Source organism: Nicotiana tomentosiformis, chromosome 2, assembly GCF_000390325.3.
Source record: "Nicotiana tomentosiformis chromosome 2, ASM39032v3, whole genome shotgun sequence".
Lineage (NCBI taxonomy): Eukaryota > Viridiplantae > Streptophyta > Magnoliopsida > Solanales > Solanaceae > Nicotiana > Nicotiana tomentosiformis.
The window spans coordinates 78,448,988-78,473,335 of NC_090813.1; the positions used below are offsets into that span (position 1 = coordinate 78,448,988).

The window sequence follows — 24,348 nt, forward strand, 5'->3', positions numbered from 1 at the left end:
AATATTCTGGGTTTCTTTTTGCTGCTTTCAGTCTCTAGCCCATAGGCTTGGCATGTATATATAGGTGTGTAGGCATGTATGTCTTCAGTCGCGGCCTCGTCAGCCAGCTAGTATTTTATTATTTTGGCTTGTCTATCTATGTTTATATGGCTTATTGTTATTCATGTCATAACCTTACGGTCCAGGCTTAGTATTTCAGATGTTGTGCTGCCTAATCTGTTGGCCCCCCAGTCTAGTTAGCTAGTATGTTTAGTGGCTAACTCGATCGAATACAGTATCAAGTGCCAGTGGTGCCTCCCCTAGTTTGGGGCGTGACACATTCCACACATAAGATTGAGTCGGTGCACATAACTCGCTCTCGAAAATATTTTAATTATTTTGCCATGGGTGGTTTCCTCCACAATATACATAAGGATGATCAAAAGTAGAATTGACAACATCAAAACTCTCATAATTCCAAGATGCTATGTTTCTAAAATCAACAAGTAAAATAAAAATATAAAAAATCAAATACAAGAAAACAAAAATAAAAGTTCAAACTTGCAACCTAGCAATATGTACACCTACAACTACACCGTTATTTCCCCGGCAACGACGCCAAAATTTGATCACTCCCAACTATGCCTTATAAAAAGGACTAAGCGATCATTGTAAATATAATCCGGTTTACAAGTCCGGAGTCGAATCCCAGAGAGAACTAAGGCTTAGCTACATCTGTTCAATATTGCTATGAAACACAAGTCCAAACAATTTCCTATTTATAGAGATTATATTATTTATTTCTTACTAATTAACTAACAACTATTATAAAGCACTAAAATTTATCAACCAACAAGGATGGAAATTTAGACAAGACTAAGGAGGTCTAGAGTTATGTTTTTCCCAATTGTCGGAATACTTCCTGCTATGCCTTCTATAATTTCGCTTAAGTTTTCTCTACCGATCATGAGCGCTCTGAGTGTCGTAACTCTCTCCCGAGTAATTATTACAATTTACTAGACATATTCTCCTTACGCTAGCTGGCATTAAGTACGGCTCACTCGGATCGCACCAATGTTTCGTTATCCCTAATCCCACCTAAAACCTTTCGTATTGATCCCTCGTATACGTTGGGAGTGATTCTGTTCAACAACTACCTAAATATGCACTCTCTCCCGAGTAATACACACTAAATAGGGTGTTTAATGACTATTTATATATATAGGGAAAAGGCCTAGAGAAAATAATCAAGTCCAAAACCAAGTAGGAGACAAAATAGGTTGTAAAAATCTGGAACACGTGTCGCCTCGCGCCAGATCACGCCTAGCCTGCTCAAACGCATGCACCAGCTCGCCTTGGGCCTCGTGGCGCGAGCTCTAACGCGAGCAATGAGTCTCGCGTCACCTTGAAGGCTGACTTTGATTTGCTGCCTAACATTCCATTTCACGTTGTCCTTCTTTTTCAACTTTTCAATTCTTTCACGTTTTTGTCTTCCTTGTTTTTTTTTTCAATTGTTCCTTTTTTTTCTTTTGATTTATTACACTTTAATCCATACATATTCACTAATCAAATAATCATAACTCCATTCTTGTAGTGCATAAAATACACATAAAATCTCTACTTTGCTCCCAATTTCATCTTCGACGTACCTACACATAAAATAAACTCAATTAAGCACAAATATAATATAGTTTAACATTAAAGCACTTAAATGTAAGGTAAATAATGTACTAAAATATGAAATTATAGCCAAACATCAATACCCCATACTTAAACGTTGCTCGTCCTCGAGTCAACCAACACTTTACACTATCTTTGAGCACTTTGTTTGTACACAATTGAGGTACACTACACCAATGTCTATGGTTTATAGCAACAATTAAACTCTAGCAATTGCAATCACATACACTTCCCTTTTTTATGCCATACTTCACAAATATTCACAACAACTACAATATGCTCGTAACAATCCCAGCCCCAAAAATCGACTCGAAAGTCACAATGCACCCATGGCTTGAACACCCAACATCCTAGATAAGTCTAATAATGTTACCTATCCCTCGTGAAACCATGTGCCCTCATAACAAGAACAAAAGAGTAAGTTGAATCCACACACTTAAATCAAATGCTCAAATATACTTTAATGACTCATATATATATATATATATATATATATATATATATATATATATATATATATATATATATATATCAAAGAAAATCTCTCACTCTCACAAGAGAAGTTACATGCATGCAATCGGCACCATAGGCTTACCCTTAATGTAAATCTCTACTAATGTTGGTTTACTCGATCTAAAATCAATTAGGACTTTTTCAAGGTTGTAATGTGGGCTAAGGGATGGATAGGATATATTTAGGAATAGTGGTTCACCCTCCTAAGCACTTTAACACATCACATAATAACTTTAAGCGCAAATTCCTCAATCCACTTCAATTTCACAAACAAAATCATCCTTAACAATGTTCCCTCTTTCTTTAGGCACTACTTTAGTTCATACCCACTATCAGGAATAAGATATCAATTTATTCATCTAAATTTTATTTTATTTTTCTTTTGCAATTTTCGCTAGTGGTGTATTCTTTTGCCAAATAAGTGCACCTTTATTCTTTTCATTGGTTCCACTCAAAAGTCACCCCACACTTAATTTTTACTTTTTCTAGCACTCATTTCACAATTAAAGTGCTTTAAGAGGTAAAAGAATCAAAACAATGTCAATTAAGAATAAAAAGGGTATATGCTTGTAATGTGGGTACCAAATAAAAGTCTATAGGTTCAAAAAGTTTAACTAGGGAAAGATTTTATTTATGGTAAGCAATAAGGTCAACAAGATCAAAAAAAGCCTAAAATCATTTTTTACATTTAGCATCACCTAAAATTTTGCTTCGACTCACATACGGGGCAAGTTCTAGACTCAATCACAATAACATGGACTACAGAAAAACTCACTTTACATGCGGCACATGACTCACTAAGGATGGTCTCATTCTAACTCTCAAGCAATGCAAGTATTCACGAAGTCACGAGATATTAAGTATTAAGTACAAAGTGAACATAAGTCAAGAAAATGAGACGTAAGCATCACAAAATATGCTATCCAACTAACCAAGGCATCATAAGCAATTTTAGCTCATAGGGAAGATACTACATATGCCAAATCCTAAATATGCTACTATCAAATAAGTCAAGGGCGCCTATGAATCTCATCTTTCTTTCTCCATTTATTTTCTAAATTCTAATCTACTCTAAAAAAAATAAAAGAAAAAACTACTACCCGGTTCAAACTACATCGCATGGAAAAGAACCCAGGCACAAAGAAAAATCACATGGGATTATTACTTCCTAAAGAAAGCTAAAAGACATATTTTTCTATTTTTGTTTAGACTTTAATCCCTCAAGAAAATTGTCTAGGATATCCATCGTCGGGAAAAGTCCACTTTTTTTTTCTATTTTTCTAAAAAAATATTATCTAATTAAACTAACACAGCTAAAATAGCGTAAAAAGTCACCCACACAATCTCCTCACCCCACACTTAAAATTGTGCATTGTTCCCAATGCACACCATATTAATAAGAGGTTAAAATAAACTTCCTAGTAGGCCAAAGGCCGAAGCACTAGTAGCTCATGGGGTACTCAGACTTCTCTCAGGCCTGGTCCTTCGTGCAGGTACCTCACACTTAGTTCCAACCATCTGGTTTGTTGTTGCATCCTTCCAATAGCTTTATTTTTCATGCTCCTAAAAAATCAAAAAATGACACTACAAACATAATACGATTAAAAAAATAAAAAATAAAAGAAAGCAATAAAGCTGGGTTGCCTCCCAACAAGCGCTTGATTTAACGCCGCGGCACGAAGCGAATCACTTTCTACCTCCTCTTTGAACTTATGAATTGAACCCCAAGTTTTGATTCTGCTCTATGATCATGCTCCTGGGGTGGTGGAACGAATACGACTGGCCCAATAAAACAATGTAGATTCTGTACTTCTTGGCCTTTAGACGAGGTGTGTAATTCCGACTTTCTGACAAGAAGAATTCTATAATATAGGCACCTTGTTCCTCATTCCTTGATTCCTTAAGTGGCTCGGACGACTCTACTTCTATATCATCATCCAAACATAATATGAAAAAATACTTGGAGTGTGGACCAATGCGCTCAATTGTATGAACATTGGGACTGTCTACACCCTCAACACCAATGACACTAGAGTCAACTAAATATGTATCATCAATGTCCTTGGTTGATTCTAGTATCTCTTTTACAACATCGGCATCCTCAAATTCTAGTTTGATTGATTGTTGGTGTTCTACTATGGACCCCTCTATTGGTACCTCAATTTTTGCATCTAATGCATGCTGCGTTTGGCTACTATCCACAATATCAGATTGTTGAACATTAAATGCTTCAACTAATTGACTCACTTGTGCCTCAGGGTTATGAATAATTGCCTCTTGCCTTTGGATAGTATCATATAGCCTTTGTATTAGCACTTGTTTCTCATTACTTTGTTCCATGAAACACTTTCACATATCTTTGATCTCATTCAGGTTAGTTTCCCTAGGTTCTTTGTTCCTATTAAGTTCACCAAAAAAAGTAGAACCATTTTAGTAAGGGGTTGGGGGAGGATAAGAAATATAAGCACAACCATGAAAGTGACCATCTTGACCACCACACATATCACACATATTCCACACATAAGATTGAGTTGGTGCACATAACTCGCTCTCGAAAATATTTTGATAATTTTGCCATGGGTAGTTTCCTCCACAATATGCATAAGGATAATCAAAAGTAGAATTGACAACATCAAAGCTCTCATAATTCCAAGATGCCATATTTCTAAAATCAACAAGTAAAACAAAAATATAAAAAATCAAATACAAGAAAACAAAAATAAAAGCTCAAACTTGCAACCTAGCAATATGTACACCTACAACTACACCGTTAGTTCCCCGGCAACAACGTCAAAATTTGATCACGCCCAACTATGCCTTATAAAAAGGACTAAGCAGTCGTTACAAATATAATCCAGTTTACAAGTCCGAAGTCGAATCGCAGATAGAACTAAGGCTTAACCACAACTGTTCAATATTGCTAAGAAACACAAGTCCAAATAATTTTCTAATTATAGAGATTGTAATATTTATTTCTAACTAATTAACTAACAACTATTATAAAGCACTAAAATTTATCAACCAACAAGGATGAAATTTTAGACAAGACTAAGGAGGTCTAGAGTTATGATTTTCTCAATTGTCGGAATCCTTCCCGCTATGCCTTCTATAATTTCGCCTAAGTTTCTCTACCGATCATGAGTGCTCTGAGTGGTGTAACTCTCTCCCGAGTAATTACCACAATTTACTAGATATATTCTCCCGAATTATGCTAGCTGGCATTAAGTATGGCTCACTCGAATCGCACCAATATTTCGTTATCCCTAATCCTACCTTTAAACCTTTCTTATTGATCCCTCATATACGTTATGAGTGATGTTGTTCAATAACTACCTAAATATGTACTCTCTCCTGAGTAATACACACGAATACACACTAAATAGGCACACTAAATACACATTACAAAATTACAAAACAACCATATTACAACTCGAAAAACGATAAATTTATAGCATAGGTCGTGATTAGAGTGTCAATGGTTCGATTCAGTTAGTTATTTTATAAAATTTATACCACACTAATTTTACAGTTATTTCATTTTGTACAACCAAAATTAGATTTTTCAAAACCGTCCCAATCATCTCGATTTCTCTTCGGTATTAGTACGGTTTGATTAGTTTTTCGGTATTTTTTTTAAAAACGTCATGCAAAAGTCGCTAGTCGGAGTTATAATGTGGTAAATATATACTCGTATAGGACTTTAGCAAAACTCGCTTGATATTTTAACTATTTTAAAAGTGATGATCAAAGGAACATGAAAGTTACGCAGAATGGAGATTCATCTCACTATTCTATGATAACATAAAATAAATTTAGCAAAGAGAGGAGAATAAATCATACGACTGGAAATATACTAATCATGTTGGGACTCAAAAACAAAGCTTATTAGAAGATTAGTATCCAATTAGAGAAATCTAAATCATACGTGAGGAAAGATATTCATCACTTGTGGCCATTTTCATAATCCAAGACTCAAGAGTTTTTTTTTTTAATACATTGTTAGTTTTAAACTTAGTATATTAAAATATATTTTTCGTATATAAATTTATTGGGGATGGTTCGTTATTTTTATAGAATTAAAAACCTTTCTTATTATTCGGTACGACTACAAATTTATATAAAAATCTATAATTTTATTAAAGAAAATTTAATAATCGATTCAATAGGGTTCGGTTATATATAGGTTTAGTTGGTTTTTAAAGATGTATCGACAGCCCCTAATAGTCACAAGCCAAGTAGCGTAGACATCAAAGACTTGCAATCCGAGTGACATGAGAATTGCACTCATTTTCCCTATAAAAGAAGGGTTTTTTTTGTTCTATGTTTTTTTTGTTCTAGATAAAACTCGTCACTACGATTTGGTTCGTTTAAACCCTATGTCCCAAATTTATCAACAGCTTTGAATGTCACCATGTCTGAATCAGAAGAACATGAAGAAAACCTGGATTATGATTCTCCACGATACTCTCCCGCTTCTCCACGATACTCTACCTCTTCTTCTTATTATGATTCTGATCAATCCTACTTTGGTGGAAAACGTGGTAAAACCGACAAAACAGATCGAATTAGCGCCTTGCCAGATTCTTTGATACTTCACATCCTCTCTTCCCTGGACATGGGTGAAGTAGTACGAACTGGGGTTTTGTCAAAAAGATGGCACCTCTTGTGGACTTCATCACAATCCCTAATTTTCAGTTACTCCGGCCTACATGTTAATGGTATATATAAATTCGTCATCTTTATTGATAATACACTACTTCTTTGCCGGTCTAGTATAGTCAAAAAGTTTTCGGTCGATTTTAATTACAGCAAACGCTTTGTTCGACACGTTAATAGATGGATGATATCCATTAAGAATAAACATGTGGAGGAACTGGATCTAAATCTTAGGTCACGAGGTAATTTGATTGAGATTTACAATTTACCCCAGATTATGTACTTCAATGTCGGTTTACGAGTTCTAAGTTTGTGCAATTGCAATCTTGTACCAAAAGAGGAAATTTATTGGCCTGCCCTTAGGGTTTTAGAAATTGGATATGCTGAATTGAACCGAGACGTTATTAAAAAGATTTGTTCTGGATGTCGTGCGCTGGAGTCTCTCAAGTTTAGGAGTTGTTATGGGGTTGATTATTTTGATATTGATTCCAAAAGTGTGAAGAAGTTGATGATCGATGACTATGGACGACAAAACCATGATGATGACGAGCTGGGAATATATGCTAGGAATGTTACTTCACTAGAAATTTGCGGTTATTTTCATAGAAGAATACTTGTTCTTGAGGATGTAAAAGCTATACTCGATGCTAAGCTAGATTTCTATAGGAATACAGATGACTACGTACTCGAATATGAATTTAGGACTGACCAGAATATGTTAAAAAATCTCCTTGTATCACTCCAGCATGTTGAGAAACTCTCCATTGGGACATGGTGTCTGCAGGTTTGAATCCGTACTTAATTCTAATCAGTCATCCGGATATAGCCATTCTTTATTTGCTAAATAGTACTACCATTTATATGAAAATTTTATTAGTGCACAATGCAAAGTGTTTGAAGTACCATCCCATAGAGCAATGCCTTTATGCCAGTGTTACTACTCTCGTATTGATTCAGAAGCATTATTCTCTATTTGCAGCTCTGCATTCATGGATCTCTGCTTATATACAATGTTATTAAAAGTTATTTCTTTGTCACTTAATTAAAGCGAGGTATTTCTAATTTTCCGTACATTGTGTGAAACATGCACTTCACTTCTCGCTTTTGCTTCAATTGTCACATAGCCGTTGCTGTTCATTTGTGCTTTTCGCTTTTAAAAACAATGGTTATGCATGTAGCGCCATCCTTCAGATCTTCAAACATCTGCTAATTCTTTGGTTTGAATAATTTGAATCTCTTGCAAATATCCCAATAAATTTAAAACTTTGAGAATTCGTGAACATTGATCCCTACTAGATTCCAGGAAATATTCTTGACACAGGGCTAAGAAATAGATGAGAGAAAAAGGGAAAAAAGAAAGAGATGCACTTTTAATTGCTTTTGAACCATGATGACTTGCTGATCTAAAACTGGAAGAACTGATCTTGATCAGGGATAGGGTCATGAGACCACTAGAATTAGGATTAATTCCTGATCCAACAAAATGATACTAGTATGATTTTGAGAAACATCTAGTTTGATTATGTTAATCTAGTATTATTCTAGATTTAAGTTAAACCTCTAACCCAATCTTTTGATAATTAATATAATGGCCTAGGTCCTTACGGCATTGGAGATCCAAAATTTGCCATGCCCCAGGATGAGATGCAAATACTTGACATTAAACACTCCTATGAAGAAATGGGAGCTCCCTGGAATAGCAATCCTTCTACAAAGCTGTCCTCAGGTTGAAATCTTGCACATAAACGCAGAATCTGCTTTCGAAGTGGTACGCAAGCTCCTTCTTCTACTACTATTGTTGTTCTTCTATATTCTTGATTTGATACTTAATTTGTTGCTCATTGGGACAATGCATATGTATAGATAGTTTGAGCTGAAAGTAATGGATTCAGCTAGAACCAATTCAAAGGGGCTATTAGCTGCACTTAGGCGCTTTATGGAAAATTTCTTTTCTAATTACTCCCTCCATATCTATTCATGTGGAACAGTTTGATTGGTGACGGAGTTTAAGAAACAAAGAAATACTTTTGAAACTTGTGGTCATAAATATACCATGAACTGGAAATACTGCCTCAACTAAAGGTATCAAAATAACATGTCTTGTTGACTTGCAGCCAGATGAAGGTACTGATGGAAGCCAAGATATTTTTTATTTCAGGTGCGAAATGTTTTGAGATCATCGATTCCGGCGAGGGGTGGTTTAATATAGTTGAAAGGGGAAGAAGATTTTCGTGTAATATTAACATAGATGAGGAAAGTCTCAGGCGAGTTTGCACAACACTCAGACAAGCAACCAAAAGGGGAGGGAATTACTACAGACGTTGGGGGTGGAATTCACAGTCATACTATTACAGAGCATTTGTAAATTTCAATAGCTATGGTAGATTCATACGTATTGAAGCATGGTTGGGGAGCAGGAAGAGAGCAGTGATTATTCCTGAGGCAGATTATAAGTTGGGATGGGAAGATATAACAAACAAAATTTTACACTTTCTGGGGAAACAAAGTACAAGCAGATCTAGTCTTCCTCCTACTCATCAGGCCTATGCAGACACAGCAAAAATTTCTCGGTCGCCGGTGACGAAGCTTCCAGCCAGGATGGTTAACACTGTAAATACAGTTAACCAACACACAGAAGACGGGAATCACTATTTTCTCTCAAGGTGCTTAGTCGGCACTTTCAACGATCCCTTCAACTACAGCCCCAACCATGAGGTGATACAAAAATGGTTTCTGAATAGATGGAAGGTTTGCGAGGGTCTGAAAGTAACTCCAATGTCCCACAATCAATTTCTCTTCGAATTTCCATCAAGAAAAGAAGCAGTGAGAGTCCATGCTGGAGATTGGTTCTGGAACGGTCGACGCCTTTCATTGGAGTGGTGGTCGCCGGTGGCGGGCACTGAGTTAGCCTCGCAGAGATCTGGTCAAAAATGGATTAAGGCTTTCGGAATTCCCATTAATGCTTGGAAACTCGAGACATATAAAATCATTGGCGACATGTGTGGTGGCTTCATAGACATTGACGAAGATACGAGGCATCAGAATCACTTTCTCTGGGCAAGAATCTGTGTTAACAATGGTAATAATGAATGTTCAGATAAGATAAAGCTCGATGTGGAGTGTTGGAGTTTCGAAATATCAATTCTGAAGGAGGTAGCAGCGTCGCCAAAACCTTTCCGGCCAGCTGCTGCAAAAACAGAGGCCAAAACTAAGGCGATGGGTTTAGGGGAACATGAAGGGTTTTCTGTCAGTTCAAAGCATGTGGGGGGACAACTGCACATGAGGGGACAACTGCACGTGGGGGGACAACAGTCAAAGGGTCACGTTAATTCAAACCTTTTGGGCCCTCTTCCATCCCTTCTCCATAAACGGGCTAATAATAATAGTATTAGCCAAAGTAGGACCAATAAGGGGAGCACCTCAGGAGTCATTAAAGAGAAGATGGTGGGCCAATCTTTTAATTATTACAAAGCCCCCAAAAAGAAGGCCCAACAAATGATGAAGGCAACTAAACCTACTATTAATCATGTATGGACTGCCAAAGGGCCTCTACAGGATCTACGGCTTAATCCCAATATTGCTATTCCATCTTCTTCTTCAACCTTCTGTCAGCAAACCCAATCCATAGTGCCATTCTCTGAAGCAGTAACGCATGCAACCCCTGTAACACACTCAGAAGCTGATGATGAATCGGAAAATTTTCTTTCTAATCTATGGGGTCTACCTCAACAAATGGGCTGGTCTGATGTTGCCTCTACTGCATTAGTGCGCTCAGAAACAGATTCATACACTGAGTCACTTTCTCTACCATGGCACGATGACGAACAACTGGAATTACAGGGATTCCAACAAGGAATTCAACAACCTACAGCAGTAGAAACCTCCAAATGGACCAAATTGGTGTTGGGTAAAGTATGCAAGGCTTTCGGGATCAATGAAGCGGGATTTGAGCATGAAATTTGACTTAATCATGAGAATGGACCAGAAAAGACAGGTTCAAATACAACAAAGGGGATCACCCTCTTCAACTAGTAAGAAGGGGAAAGGGAGGAAAAAAGGGGAAACTGAGGTTCAGAACTTAATCTGTGGCATCAACTATGAAGGAAGGAATAAGAAGGAAAGGGGTAGGCAAGGCAATGCAAGTCTCTTTCCAGATGAAGGTTAAAATTCTAAGCTGGAATATTAGGGGTCTCAATGACAGGGATAAAAAGAGCACTATCACATCACTAGTTAGAAAGTGGAAAGCTGACATTCTGTGTCTCCAAGAAACCAAAATGGAGAACATCCCAACCAATATGCTTTACCAAATTTGGGGGAAATAGGTGGGCTGAATGGGCAGAGGTGAAGGCTAGTGGCACTAGGGGTGGTATTCTTATTCTATGGGATAATAGATTGTGGAGGTGTATTGACTCTCACCAGGGGTGCTTTACTAATACTTGCTTTCTTGAAAGCCTCCAAGAGGACTTCAGATGGGGGTTTACAGGTGTTTATGGTCCTCACTCCAATGCTGAAAGGGAAGATTTTTGGCAGGAATTGGGATCAGTCAGAGGTATCTGGGAGGAACAATGGGTTGTTGGTGGGGATTTCAATGTATGTATGTATGAATCTGAAAGATTGAACTGTTATAGAAGGACCAAAGCTATGAGATGCTTCTCTGAAGCAATAGAGTACCTGCAACTAATGGATTTGCCATTACATGGAGCCCAATACATCTGGTCAAGAAGGGAGGATATTTTCCAAGCCTCAAGAATTGACAGGTTCTTGGTCTCCATAGAATGGAATGAAAGTTTTAGAGTCATCAAGCAACTAGCACTCGCAAGAGTCATCTCATATCACAAACCTTTATTGCTAGAAAGTGGAGAATGGGACTCAACAACATCTTACTTTAAATTTGAAAACATGTGGCTTCAAAGAGAGGGATTCATTGATATGGCGAAAGGGTGGTGGCAAAATTACACAATAAGTGGCAACCCAGACTTTGTTCTAATTCAAAAGTTGAGGAGCTTGAAGAAGGACATCTCCAAATGGAACAAAGAAGTTTACAGCATGTTAGACACTAAGAAAAGCAGGGCTCTTGATGAACTCTTAGCCTTAGAACAAGCAACTGAAAGCAGAGCTCCAACTCAAGTAGAAAAACAAAGGTTTCTGACTCTAAGAATGGAGTTGGAAGAGATTGCTAAAGCTGAAGAAATTTCTTGGAGGCAAAAATCTAGATGCTTATGGTTAAAAGAAGGGGACCGGAACACTAAATACTTTCAGTCTTTGGCCAACTCTTTTAGGAGATGCAACTCAATTGACAAGCTCAAGATAAACAATGAGATTATAGAAGATAAAGAATTGATCAAGGGGGAGATATTAAACTATTACCAAGCTCTTTACACAGAGAAGGAAGAGTGGAGACCATCTTCCAACTTTGAAGATGTTGCCAGAATATCAGAGTAGGAAAGTGAGCTGCTTGAAAAAGGTTTTGAGGAAGATGAAATTTATGCTATCATTCAATCATGTGCCCCAGATAAAACCCCGGGTCCAGATGGCTTTACCATGGCCTTCTTTCAGAAGTCATGGGATTTCATCAAATCAGAGATTATGGAAGCACTAAATCATTTCCACCAGCACTGTTACATGGAGAGATCATACAATGCCTCTTTCATTGCCTTGATGCCTAAGAAGAATGGGAGAGTTTAGGGATTATAGACCAATAAGCCTTATTGGTAGTGTTTATAAGATTGTGGCCAAGGTGTTAGCAGAAAGACTCAAAAAGGTTATTGGGAAGCTGGTCTCTTCTCATCAAAATGCTTTCATTAAACACAAACAGATTACTGATGCAGCTCTCATAGCTAATGAAGTGTTGGATTTGAGGCTACACACCTTGTGTTATGTGTAAATTGGATATAGAAAAGGCATTTGATCAATTAAACTGGTCTTACTTGCTATCTATTTTGAGGAGAATGAGATTTGGAGACAAATGGTTTAAGTGGATCAAATACAGTATCTCTACGGTCAAGTACTCAGTCTTAATCAATAGAGGTCCTGTTGGTTTCTTTTCACCACAGAAAGGAATTAGGCAAGGGGATCCTCTTTACCCCTTCCTATTCATACTAACCATGGAGGGTTTAAGTAAAATGATGGAAAAAGCAAGACAGATGCAATGGATCCAAGGATTCAGTGTAGGCACAAACATTAGAAACTCAGTCACTATCTCCCATTTATTATATGCTGATGACATACTGATCTTCTGTGAGGCAGATAGAGTCCAAATCCTGTACCTAAATCTTACACTCCAGCTATTCGAAGCATTATCTGGACTTCACATCAACAAGCAGAAAAGTATTATATATCCAGTCAATCGGGTGAGCAACATTGAGGAGTTGGCAGGGATCATCGGTTGCAGTATAGGGCCATTGCCTACCACCTATTTGGGGCTTCCACTAGGAGCTAAATTCAAAAGTTGTGATATCTGGAATGGTGTAGTGGAGAATTTTGAGAAAAGATTGGCTTCATGGCAACAACAATACCTCTCTATGGGAGGAAGACTCACTCTCATCAGTAGCGTGCTTGACAGTATACCCACTTTTGTCATGTCACTGTTTCCCATCCCTAAAAAGGTTCTTAAAAGGCTGGACAAGATCAGGAGGGACTTTCTATGGGAAGGAAACAACAGTTCTCACAAGTATCACTTGATTAAATGGGATAAGGTCTTACAACCTAAATGCAAAGGTGGATTAGGGGTCAGAGATCTAGACAAGCACAATAAAGGTTTGCTAATGAAATGGCTCTGGAGATATGGCACATGTGAACCAAGTCTATGGAAAGAGGTGATCAAGGCAAAACATGGGATTAAAGACAATTGGAGCACCAAAACTATTAGTGCATCCCATGGAGTAGGGCCCTAGAAGCATATTAGTAAACTGGGGAATGTATTTTTTCAGAATATTCATTTCAAACCAGGCAGTGGATGTCATATTAAGTTTTGGAAGGATAAATGGCTAAACAACATTGCTCTCATGGAGGACTATTCTAGCTTTTTCAACATTGCCTTGGACAAGAATTCTTCTATTGCTCATAACAGAGCAAATGATAATTGGGATGTGCAGCTCAGAAGATCTGTTCAAGACTGGGAGATAGAAGACTTGATGGAAATGCTAGCAAAATTAGAGGCCTACAACATTGATGAGAATGTTCCAGACAGCATGAGATGGGGATGTAAAGGTCTTTATACTGTTAAAGATTGCTACAAGCAACTTAACAATCAGAATCAGGTATTGCATTCATGGCCTTGGAAACTGATATGGAGGACAAAATTACCTGTGAAGGTGACATGCTTCAACTGGATTGCCCTTCACGAAGCCTGCTTAACACAAGATAACCTATGCAGAAGGGGATTTCAGCTGGTCAACAGATGTTATCTTTGCAGGAGACACCAGGAAACAATTAATCACCTACTTCTACACTCGGTAGCCACAGACCTATGGAATATGTTCTTTTGTATTTTTGGTCTAAGCTGGGTAATGCCATTACCCAGACCCTGAGAGGCACATATGAGCTGGAGTCTTTGGGAGGTTGATAAGGTCATCAAGAAGATCTAGCTTATGATCCCTGTAACTATTTTTTGGTGTTTATGGAACGAGAGGAATAGAAGATGCTTTGATGACACCTCAACCCCGAACCATATACTCAAATCTAAATGCCTGCTCAACCTTTTTTGCTGGACAAAGTTGTCCCCCGTAAATAGCACAGGGCACCTTTGGGACTTTATTAGCTCTCGTCCTAGATTGAGACTTTGTTTGGGGGCAAACAATATTCTCCTGTAATCTTTAGTTTATTTAGCTCATGTGCCTCTTGTAACTTTGCATCTTCTTGATGCCTTCTTTATAAAACATATTACTTCATTAAAAAAAAATGGATTCAGTTGAACATATAGAACAAGATCTGCCTTTACATTTATGTACAATGATCAAAGATTAATTAATTACATTTGGAATGTCATACATGTTGTAGGACCATTTCGAAGTGCCCCTTATTCTACTATCAGTGTTCTTCTAATCTGCTTGATTTTATGTTTAATTTGTTGCGCGTGGGTACATAATTGAGTGTGATCTTATTATATGGGCTGAATACATAGATAGTCCCTTAAACTTGTCCGAATTTTTCATTTAGACACTTAAATTAAGCATATGACCTATTGAGCACTCAAACTGTTTCTATTAAACACTAGTTGCTGAAATGGCAGATGCGTGTTTGCCTCCTAAAATTAAATGCGTGACATGAATTTATGTTAAACTAGCATAAACACTTTTGCTGGAAAATATAAAAATTTGCCGGAAAATGACTTTTCGGCCATTTTTGTTCTACTTGCTCTCCTTCGTAACTCATTTTCTGCCTTTTTCCGGGCATAGATTGGAGAACACAGTTCTTCTTTTTCTGCTTCTTCACACCACCCATTCTCTTTTTTTTCAAGCCATCTTCCATTTTTTTTAGATTCAAACTCATTTTTCTGATTAGATCTTGTATTTAGTTGATAAAGATGTTACTGCTGTTATAGTGTTTTGCGGTGTTTTTTTCCCCATTTTTCAACAATGTTCACATCTTTTGGGATATTTCCAAAGCTACATTTGGGATCTGGTACTGAACCTCCATCTCGGTTCTATATCGCCATGGAAAAATGGTTGTTGTCATTGGCGATTTACACAAAGAAGCTTATGGGCAGAATCCGAGCTCAAAGACCGTTGAACAATCCAAACATGGTGCTGAGAGGGAACATGTGCGAGAACAAACAGTACAAGCCAAAAGCAAACTTTGGTGGTAAAGAAAGAGAAATTTCCATTGATTACAAGACTGGGGAATGGGGAGGATCTATCTCTATTTATACGTGGATAACTTAAGGTGCTGCATATTATATAGGTACTGGAAAATGGAAATTCAGAGGTAATGAAAAGATTGACGTAGACGGGGATTCATAAGTACTTTCATGGGATGTTAATAACTGGCTGTTTGACCATGATGAAGATGGCTATGCTTTCTTCATGTTCTCGTTCGAAATCACCATTTTTTATATGGAGCTTCACCAGAATTTTTCTTTATGGTCAAACTTCTTCTTCTTCCTCTCTCTCTCTCTCTCTCTCTCTCTCTCTCTCTCTCTCTCTTTAATTTTTTTTTTCAAATTTTGACTTTGTTGCTGATGTGTCATTTTTTACTGGTTTTGTTTGTCATGTCAACAGCAAGTTTAGGTGTTTAAACGAATAATTTGGATAAGTTTAGGAGGCCGTCTATGTATTCAGCGTATTATCATATGTATACATTTTAAGTTTTTTTTAATGTATAAGTATACATAGTTCGAGTTGGTGAAAGAATGGATTAGTTAAAAACATACAAAACTAGCTCTAAATTTGCTTCTGCATTTGCATGCGTTGATCCATGATTAATCAATTACTTGTGGAATATTGTCATACACATTATTGCAGTATCATTTTGGGTCGCATTTTAAGAATTCTAATGATTTCAATGGAGAAAATTACTGGATATCAAGACCTTGCTGGGTGCTGCATCTCAAGACTTTAAGGATTCACGGCTACGAGTGGTGGGACTCCGATGAGTACGTCCTTTCTTTTCTGCAAATTGTTCTAAAGAATGGAATGGTGCTTCAGAAAATCATCATTGATTTCTTCGAAATCAACTCCTATGAAAAACTTACAAAGAAGTTGCTAAGCTTTCCCAGGTCGTCAAGGGAAGCTGTCATTTTCTTCTCTAGTTGAGACTTAAACTAATAAATTTATGTTCTCTTAGTAAATTACGAACGTCCTTCTTTTAACTTTTTTTTTTTTGGCTTCATCTAATTAACAATCATTTTTTCATTTTGTAATAAAATCCCCTTTTTTTTTGTTGGCATTTTTGCATTTTTGTGCTATAATTGCTATTTGTCGAGCAAAAGGTAGTAAACTCATGTTATTCTTTTATGTGTCCTTTCTTTAGCAAATCTATTTTTGAGAAGAGATATAAAACTTGGGGCTTTCACGAAATGACCTGAATTAACGACACTGAGCTCCACAAAGGTACAAACCTCTTGGGACCGGAAAGTTCAATACCTAGTAATCTAGTTTTCCACATAGTTGTCTACTATAAATTCTCCATTAATGATCATGTTTACGAAATTTAGGAAAGTTTACCTGCACTACAATGGGTATCCAAACTGTGACATCTCCCTTTAAAAATATCAAAACCAAAAGAATAAACACTCAAGAGAAGGCATTGTTTAGCTTCTGCTATTGGTGCTCTCATACTCGTATTGCCCTTGCCCCGCAATGAATATAAAGAGTTTCTTTTTAAAAGAAAATAGTACTAAATGATATAAATTTTCTTTTGAAGGCGTAAAGGATACAAACTTAGCTGCACTAATACATGAGATATTAGTTAACTATGATTAAATGATAAATTTTAGATAACTAGATATATATATATATATATATATATATATATATATATATATATATATATATATATATATTAAAACTAGGAAGCCCAAAAGTTAAATTATTAAAATACCCTTTTAAGTAGCATAAACTCTACTTAAAACAATAAATAACTATAATAGATTTATTTGAAGGGCTGCAATAACATGATCATGATAAAACATAATTAGAGTTGTAAATATGATACTATCCTAATAATACAAAGATAAAAATGACAATAACACAATTATTATTTTAAAACCTAAAACTAGATAACAAATTAATATTCATTATAATACAAATAGCTAGACTAGAATCTTCAAAACATAAACTACACTGGAGCGACACCAAAAGAATTGTAAAACTAAAAGCTATCTTGTTAAAAGATAAGTTGAAGAATGCTAAAAAATCTTGAAGAAAATAATGCATAAAGAAGAAAAATACAAGCATGGAAGTAGGGTAAAAATTGGTGGACAAAACTCTTGGCTTTGTAATTTACACTTCATACACAGATCTAAAGTGCATATGTTACTCTGTAATCAACAAAGAGAAATAAAGATTATGAATTTAGATAAACAATTAGAAAAAACTTTTTGACTTTTTAAGATTTTTTAGTTTGAGAATTTACTATGAGTTAAATTTTGAATATTTAACTTTCCAAAAAAGATTTATAAAGCAATTTTGTTTTAAATTTGGAAAGGTTCTCGGGGCTTACGTCTCAAATGAACATCCAAATATTGAGGCTTACGCCCAGACGAACGCCCGAAAGATTGAGTCTTACGCCCCACGATATTTACGTCTCTAGGGTGTTTTTGGCCGCTTTGCCTCGGAGCTCGCCCGAAAAATGTCTTTAAAAACGCTGGGTACTTGCATATTTCAAACTCTTATTTGCCATCATAATGTTGTAGTTCAAACGGTAATTTTTTCATATTTGGTTCTCATAAACTAAAGAAATCGACAAATATTACATTTCTTAATTTGAAAAAGAAATTGCATGTCATTTAGTGTCACTAAATTTAATTATAACAAATTTAAAGAAAAAATATAATAAATAGGTTCTTTCATATTTCAAAATCTTATTGATCTTCGTAATATTGTAGTTTAGATTGTATCTTCTTCATAGTTAGGTTGTCCGAAACTTCAGTATTTACATATTACAATACAAAACTTGAAAAAAGGGATTGTTATTGTGACTATAATAGATTGATTAGATGTAAAATCAAAATGTGTTGTTGTTGTCGGAGGCGGAGCTAGGATTTGAAGTGTGTGGGTTCTAAATTTTAAAATAAAATACTGCTTTCAGCAGGAATCGAACCCCCATCTTTTCCGGCGAACCCAGAGCCCTTACCGTTGAACCAAAACTCCTTTTGTTACTGGGTTTGGCAGTATATATTTATATAGATTTAGTAAATATTTCAATACAAATACAGGGTTCCGAAAAAAATCACTGGGTTCGCCCGAACCCGCACACACCACTGTAGCTCCGGCCCTGATTGTTGTTGTTGTTGTTGTTGTTGTTGTTGTTGTTGTTGTTGTTATTCTTATTATTATTATTTTCTAAAGTTTGATAATATAATGATTGAATACGTTTAACATTAAAAGAGAAAAAAGAAGATAATGTCAAAATAATCTCATGATAAGGTATTCTGAATTAATTATTAAATAAGATATTTTAATTTAATTATTTAGTTAATTTTCATTAAAAATGATCATTGATGTGTTATATGGATAAGTTAATGTATTTAAGAAATTTTAAGTGTTAAGATATAAGTATAATCATACAATAGTTAGTTTATGGGGAGAATTGACGCTGAAATTCTTGAAAAATGAAAGATGATAAACTTATCCTTTGTTTTTGTGATGTCGGAGTCTTAATTTTAAAAGGTATTACACAAACAATTTTATTCAATTCACAAGAGTCTCGATTTTTATTGCACTTTCAAGAGGGATATCAATGTCAATAACAAGAGTTTTGATTATAAAAGAACAACCAAAACGGATGAAAGGAACATACATCAGGAATATCATTTAAGAAATATTATGTGAGATACACACTTATTATATATTTGTGTCACATTAAATTAAAATAAGTAAAAAATCACATGCATTTAATTAAAGTTTAGTTGTACATCTCATAAATTCAGAGATATCCAATTATCTTAACCTCGACAAATAAGTTACCAAACGGCGATCTACATTGATCACTCGCATAAACTTAAACTTTATCCTTTCATATCTAATTATGTATTTAAAGCTTAATTTTATTAATATTGATATTTATTCTACAAAATGATATAGTACATAACTAGATATGCACGTGCAATGCACGTGCCGAAAAACTAGTACTATATTAAAAGCACGAAAGTCCTTAGCGAAATGTCGTTCGCCTTTTTTACCCTTTAAAAATCGATATTACATTGGATAAAATTATAATTTAATTTACATTCCTAATATTTAGGACTTTAAATTAAAATTTTACTTATTAAATTGTTCCACATTTGAACTATATATGTAGGAAGCCCTATTATTTAGGAATAAAAAATATATTATGCAAATAAGTAATAAACATATAAAAAAATTCCAACAAAGTAAACCAATCATATTACATAACATCTTCAAAATTGTATTGGACAGAAACTTTTTAGTTTTCAACAATAAATAACTTCGAAGTCATTATCGGCACTTTCATATATTTAATATTTGACCTCCATCCATAATATATTTTCTCTTCGTCGTTTCTTTCATAATGTTTGGAATTATAGTAAATGAACAAATTAAATCACTAAGTATTTTCTCTTCATCGATTATATGTTTAGTACTTGAAACTACTCTTAACCATTTAAAAAATAAATAAGAAAATTGTAAATAATGTAAAAATAATTTCACGTGAATAATATTGAAGGATAATAATCTTGAGATAGAATGTGAGATTAATCAATTTCATGTTTGGTTGAATTTATATTTTCGGCATAATAAATTACGAAAATAGTTATACCATAATTTGGTACTATTTTGATTTTATATTTAATGTGGGATAATAATAAAGAGATTAGCTATGTATCCTCAGAAAAATATAAAAAAATGACCAAAATATTCTCCTCCAAAGTTTTTCGCCTAAATTATTTAAAAAGTCTAAGGTTAAAATTAAAAACAAAAATTTATTCAAGTTTATATATGATAAAATCAAACAAATATTTATATTATACTCCGTATATTCTATTTTAATCCAATGACTCAAACATCTACCAAAATAATTTATATCCAATTAAATTTTTTGATATTATTTAATCACTACATTATAATCTACGTATAATTTTTTGCCGTATTCTAAATGAGCGTTTATTAATTATTTTCTTTATTTTCCATTCATTCAAAAAAATCTATATCTTTTTTATATATATTAATAAGTTATTTGTTGTAAAATATCAACTCGACATAAGTCATTTTATATTATACACCATCGTTAAAAATGTTCTTAAACTATAGGGCAATCTCTTCATTCGCAAATCTTTAAAGAGATAAAGATTTAACTTTTAAATAGGTATTATTAAATACATATTTAAAGAATTTGATAAAAGTATGTATGCATAGATATTTATTTTAGTATTATGTCACAAATAACAATAAAATTTCATAAGATATTCACATAGAAGTTTTTAGAAATTACAATAAGGCATCTTAGAATTTATGTGGAGAAGGATTTCTTTCTTTATTAAGTCCGCTAAGTGGGATTAACATTCACTACTTTCAAGAACTTACACTTTTTTTTCTTTTTTCTTTTATAACTCAAATATATTATTTAACTATTATTTATATAATTTTTTAAAATTATATTTATTAGTATGGGGTACACGCGTGAAACGCGTATCCTAAAACTAGTTTAAATGAAAAGCACCACTACAATTTTATATCTATTCAAACTTCATTTACTAAGTTTTGTTAACATATTAAGCCATCTAGTTAGAGCTCGTTTAGGCTAACTGATAAAAAGTAGCTAATATGCATCATACCCTAACATTTATATTATAAATAAGCAGTTACATATTTAAACTAATAATTAATAAGTATTTGGATTAATTAATTAGACACTAAGAATATTTTATAAACTACTGTTTTTGGCTTTTCTCAAGTCGAACTCATTTTTCTTCAGTATATAATAAAAATGAGATTGGGAAATCAGAGTTAGATACTGTCCATCTATGCGTACAGAATTATATATTAATGTAATCCACATCTACTACAATAAGGTATCACAATAACAACAATAACAACATATGACTCCTTGTTATAAATATATTATATTACGAATGTTCATTTAGTACTCCATCGTAAATAAGCTTCCTGAAGAAACTTATCCATATGAGGCTCCGCCGTAAATATGTTTATCTATTTAGTACTCCATTGGAAATAAGCCTCCTGAAAAAGCTTATCCTTTCGGTACTCCGTTATGGATAAATATTACCCATGGTAGAAGATTATCTATATCTGGCACAACAGCTTAAAGTAGCAGCTTACAAGCAGCTTACACAGCAACAACTTACAAGCAGCTTGCAGTAGCAGCTTACACATCAGCTTCCTTTCTTCTATAAATAGAGGAGAATTCAGTTCATTATGTACATAAGTTTGAAGTTTGAATAATATATCAGTTTCTCTCTATACTTGTCTTTACTTTACTGTCTTTATTTCATAACATGTTATCAGCACAAGACTCTGCCATCTCGAGAAAATACTTTGAAAGTATCAGAGGTACGAACTTCCTTTTTCTAAATATTGTCAAATCTTTCTAAACTTGAGTTTGTAGCCCTGGATATATCGGGTAAAAGCTACATGTCTTGGGTGCTTGATGCCGAAATTTATCTTGATGCGATGGGTCTGGCAGACACCATCAAAGATAAAAATCAGGCATCAAACCAAGACCGTGCCAAAGCAATGATATTCTTACGCCATCACCTTGATGAGGGCCTGAAAATGGAATATCTTACTGTTAAAGATCCAGTCATACTGTGAAATAATTTGAAAGATAGATATGACCACCTGAAGATGGTCGTTCTTCCACAGGCACATTATGATTGGACTCATCTAAGGCTGCAAGATTTTAAATCTATCAGTGAGTATAATTCTGCTATGTTCAGAATTATTTCCTAATTGAAACTATGTGGTGATAATATTACTGATTATGATATGTTGGAGAAAACTTTCACCACTTTTCATGCCTCGAATATGCTCCTGCAGCAGCAATATCGAGAGATGGGATTCAAAAAGTAATCTGAACTTATCTCACATCTTCTTGTAGCCGAGCAACATAATGGGTTATTAATAAAAAACCATGAAAGCCGACCTACTGGTTCTTGTCCATTCCCTGAAGTGAATGAGACGAACTTCCTCCAAGCTAAGCATGGAAGAGGACGTGGCCCAGTCATGATCATGGCCATGGTCGGGGAGGAAACTCTAATCGTGGTAATAACAATGCGCCAAAGAACCCTCCTCACCACCAGCACTGGAAAAGAAAGGAACAAAAGCATGAAGCGGTGCAAGCAGCAAAGCCAGAAAATGCATGCTATAGATGTGTAGGAAAAGGGCACTGGTCACGTACATGTCGTACACCAAAGCACCTGGTTGAGATGTATCAAGCCTCCCTGAAGAAGACAGAGAAAAATGCTGAAGCAAATTTTATTTCTGAAGATAATTTAGGCTTCATGCATTTGGATGTAGCTGGTTATTTTGCACTTCCGGAAGGAGAAACAAGTCATGTGATCGGTTGTGAATTTGTAGAAATGTAAATATTTTAATTTTTGTTGTTTGTAGTAGATAGTATGGTTATGTAATTGTTGTACATAAATAAAAGTTATGCTATTTACTATCATATTTATTTTGTTTATGTCATTTTGAAGAATATGGATAATCCTCAAATTATGTTTGGATCAAAGACCAATCATAAAGATATTTGTGTAATTGATAGTGGAACAACTCATGCCATATTCAAGGATCAGAAATACTTTTCTTATTTGCATAAGGAAAAAGTAAATGTTTCTACAATTTCTGGTAATATAAGTTTGATTGAAGGCTCCGGAAGAGCTACTGTATTTCTGTCTAAGGGAATAAAACTTATTATAGACAATGCATTATTCTCCTCCAAGTCCTGAAAAAACTTGTTGAGTTTTATGGATATCTGCCGAAATGGGTATCATGTTGAGACGATAGATGAAATGAACGTGGAATATCTTTGCATTACAAAGAATATTTCTGGCCAGAAATGCATTGTAGAAAAGTTACCAACTTTATCTTCTGGCTTATACTATTCAAAGATTAGTACAATTGAAGCACACTCTATCGTAAACCAAAAGTTTACTGATTCAAATACTTTTGTGCTTTGGCATGGCCGTTTGGGCCATCCTGGATCAATAATGATGAGACGAATTACTGAAAATTCGAGTGGGCATCTATTAAAGAACCTGAAGATTCTTACAAATGATGAATTTTCTTGTGATGCTTGTTATCAAGGCAAAATGATCACTAGACCATCACCAATGAAGGTTGGCATTGAGTCCCCTGCCTTTTTAGAACGTATACATGGGAATATATGTGGACCTATTCACCCACCAAGTGAGCTGTTTAGATATTTTATGGTCTTAATAGATGCATCTTCAAGATGGTCTCTTGTGTGCCTACTATCATCTCGCAACCTGGCGTTTGCAAAGTTATTAGCCCAATAATTCGATTAAGGGCATAATTTCCAGATTATCCTATAAAGGCTATTCGCCTTGATAATGCTGGAAAATTCTCATCTCAAGCTTTTGATAATTACTGTCTATCAGTTGGAATAAAAATTGAACATCCTGTAGCTTATGTTCATACTCAAAATGGCCTTCCAGAGTCATTTATTAAATGGATGCAATTGATAGCAAGACCACTACTTATGAAAATAAAATTGCCCACTACTGTTTGGGGCCATGCTATCTTGCATGCAACATCACTTATCCGTCTCAGACCAACACATTATAATAAATATTCTCCGTCATAATTAGTTTTTGGTCATGAACTAAATATTGTCCATCTACGAATTTTTGGATGTGCT

At 35.0% G+C, this 24,348-nt stretch overlaps 1 protein-coding gene across 3 annotated transcripts; it reads left to right on the plus strand.

Moving 5' to 3' along the window:
- Positions 1-6,388: 6,388 nt before the first annotated feature.
- Positions 6,389-16,711, plus strand: LOC104095225 (F-box protein At5g03100-like). 3 transcript variants are annotated; one of them, XM_070195624.1, is made up of 4 exons: positions 6,389-7,612; positions 8,426-8,596; positions 15,435-15,630; positions 15,730-16,339. In XM_070195624.1, exons 1-4 carry the CDS (start codon positions 6,584-6,586, stop codon positions 15,786-15,788), a joined length of 1,455 nt encoding a protein of 484 aa, XP_070051725.1. In that variant the 5' UTR covers positions 6,389-6,583; the 3' UTR covers positions 15,789-16,339. The 3 variants fall into 3 exon arrangements, with proteins under 3 accessions (XP_070051725.1, XP_070051724.1, XP_070051723.1); XM_070195623.1 differs by having other exon boundaries at positions 15,435-16,339; XM_070195622.1 differs by lacking the exon at positions 15,435-15,630 and having other exon boundaries at positions 6,392-7,612; positions 16,290-16,711.
- Positions 16,712-24,348: the final 7,637 nt, after the last annotated feature.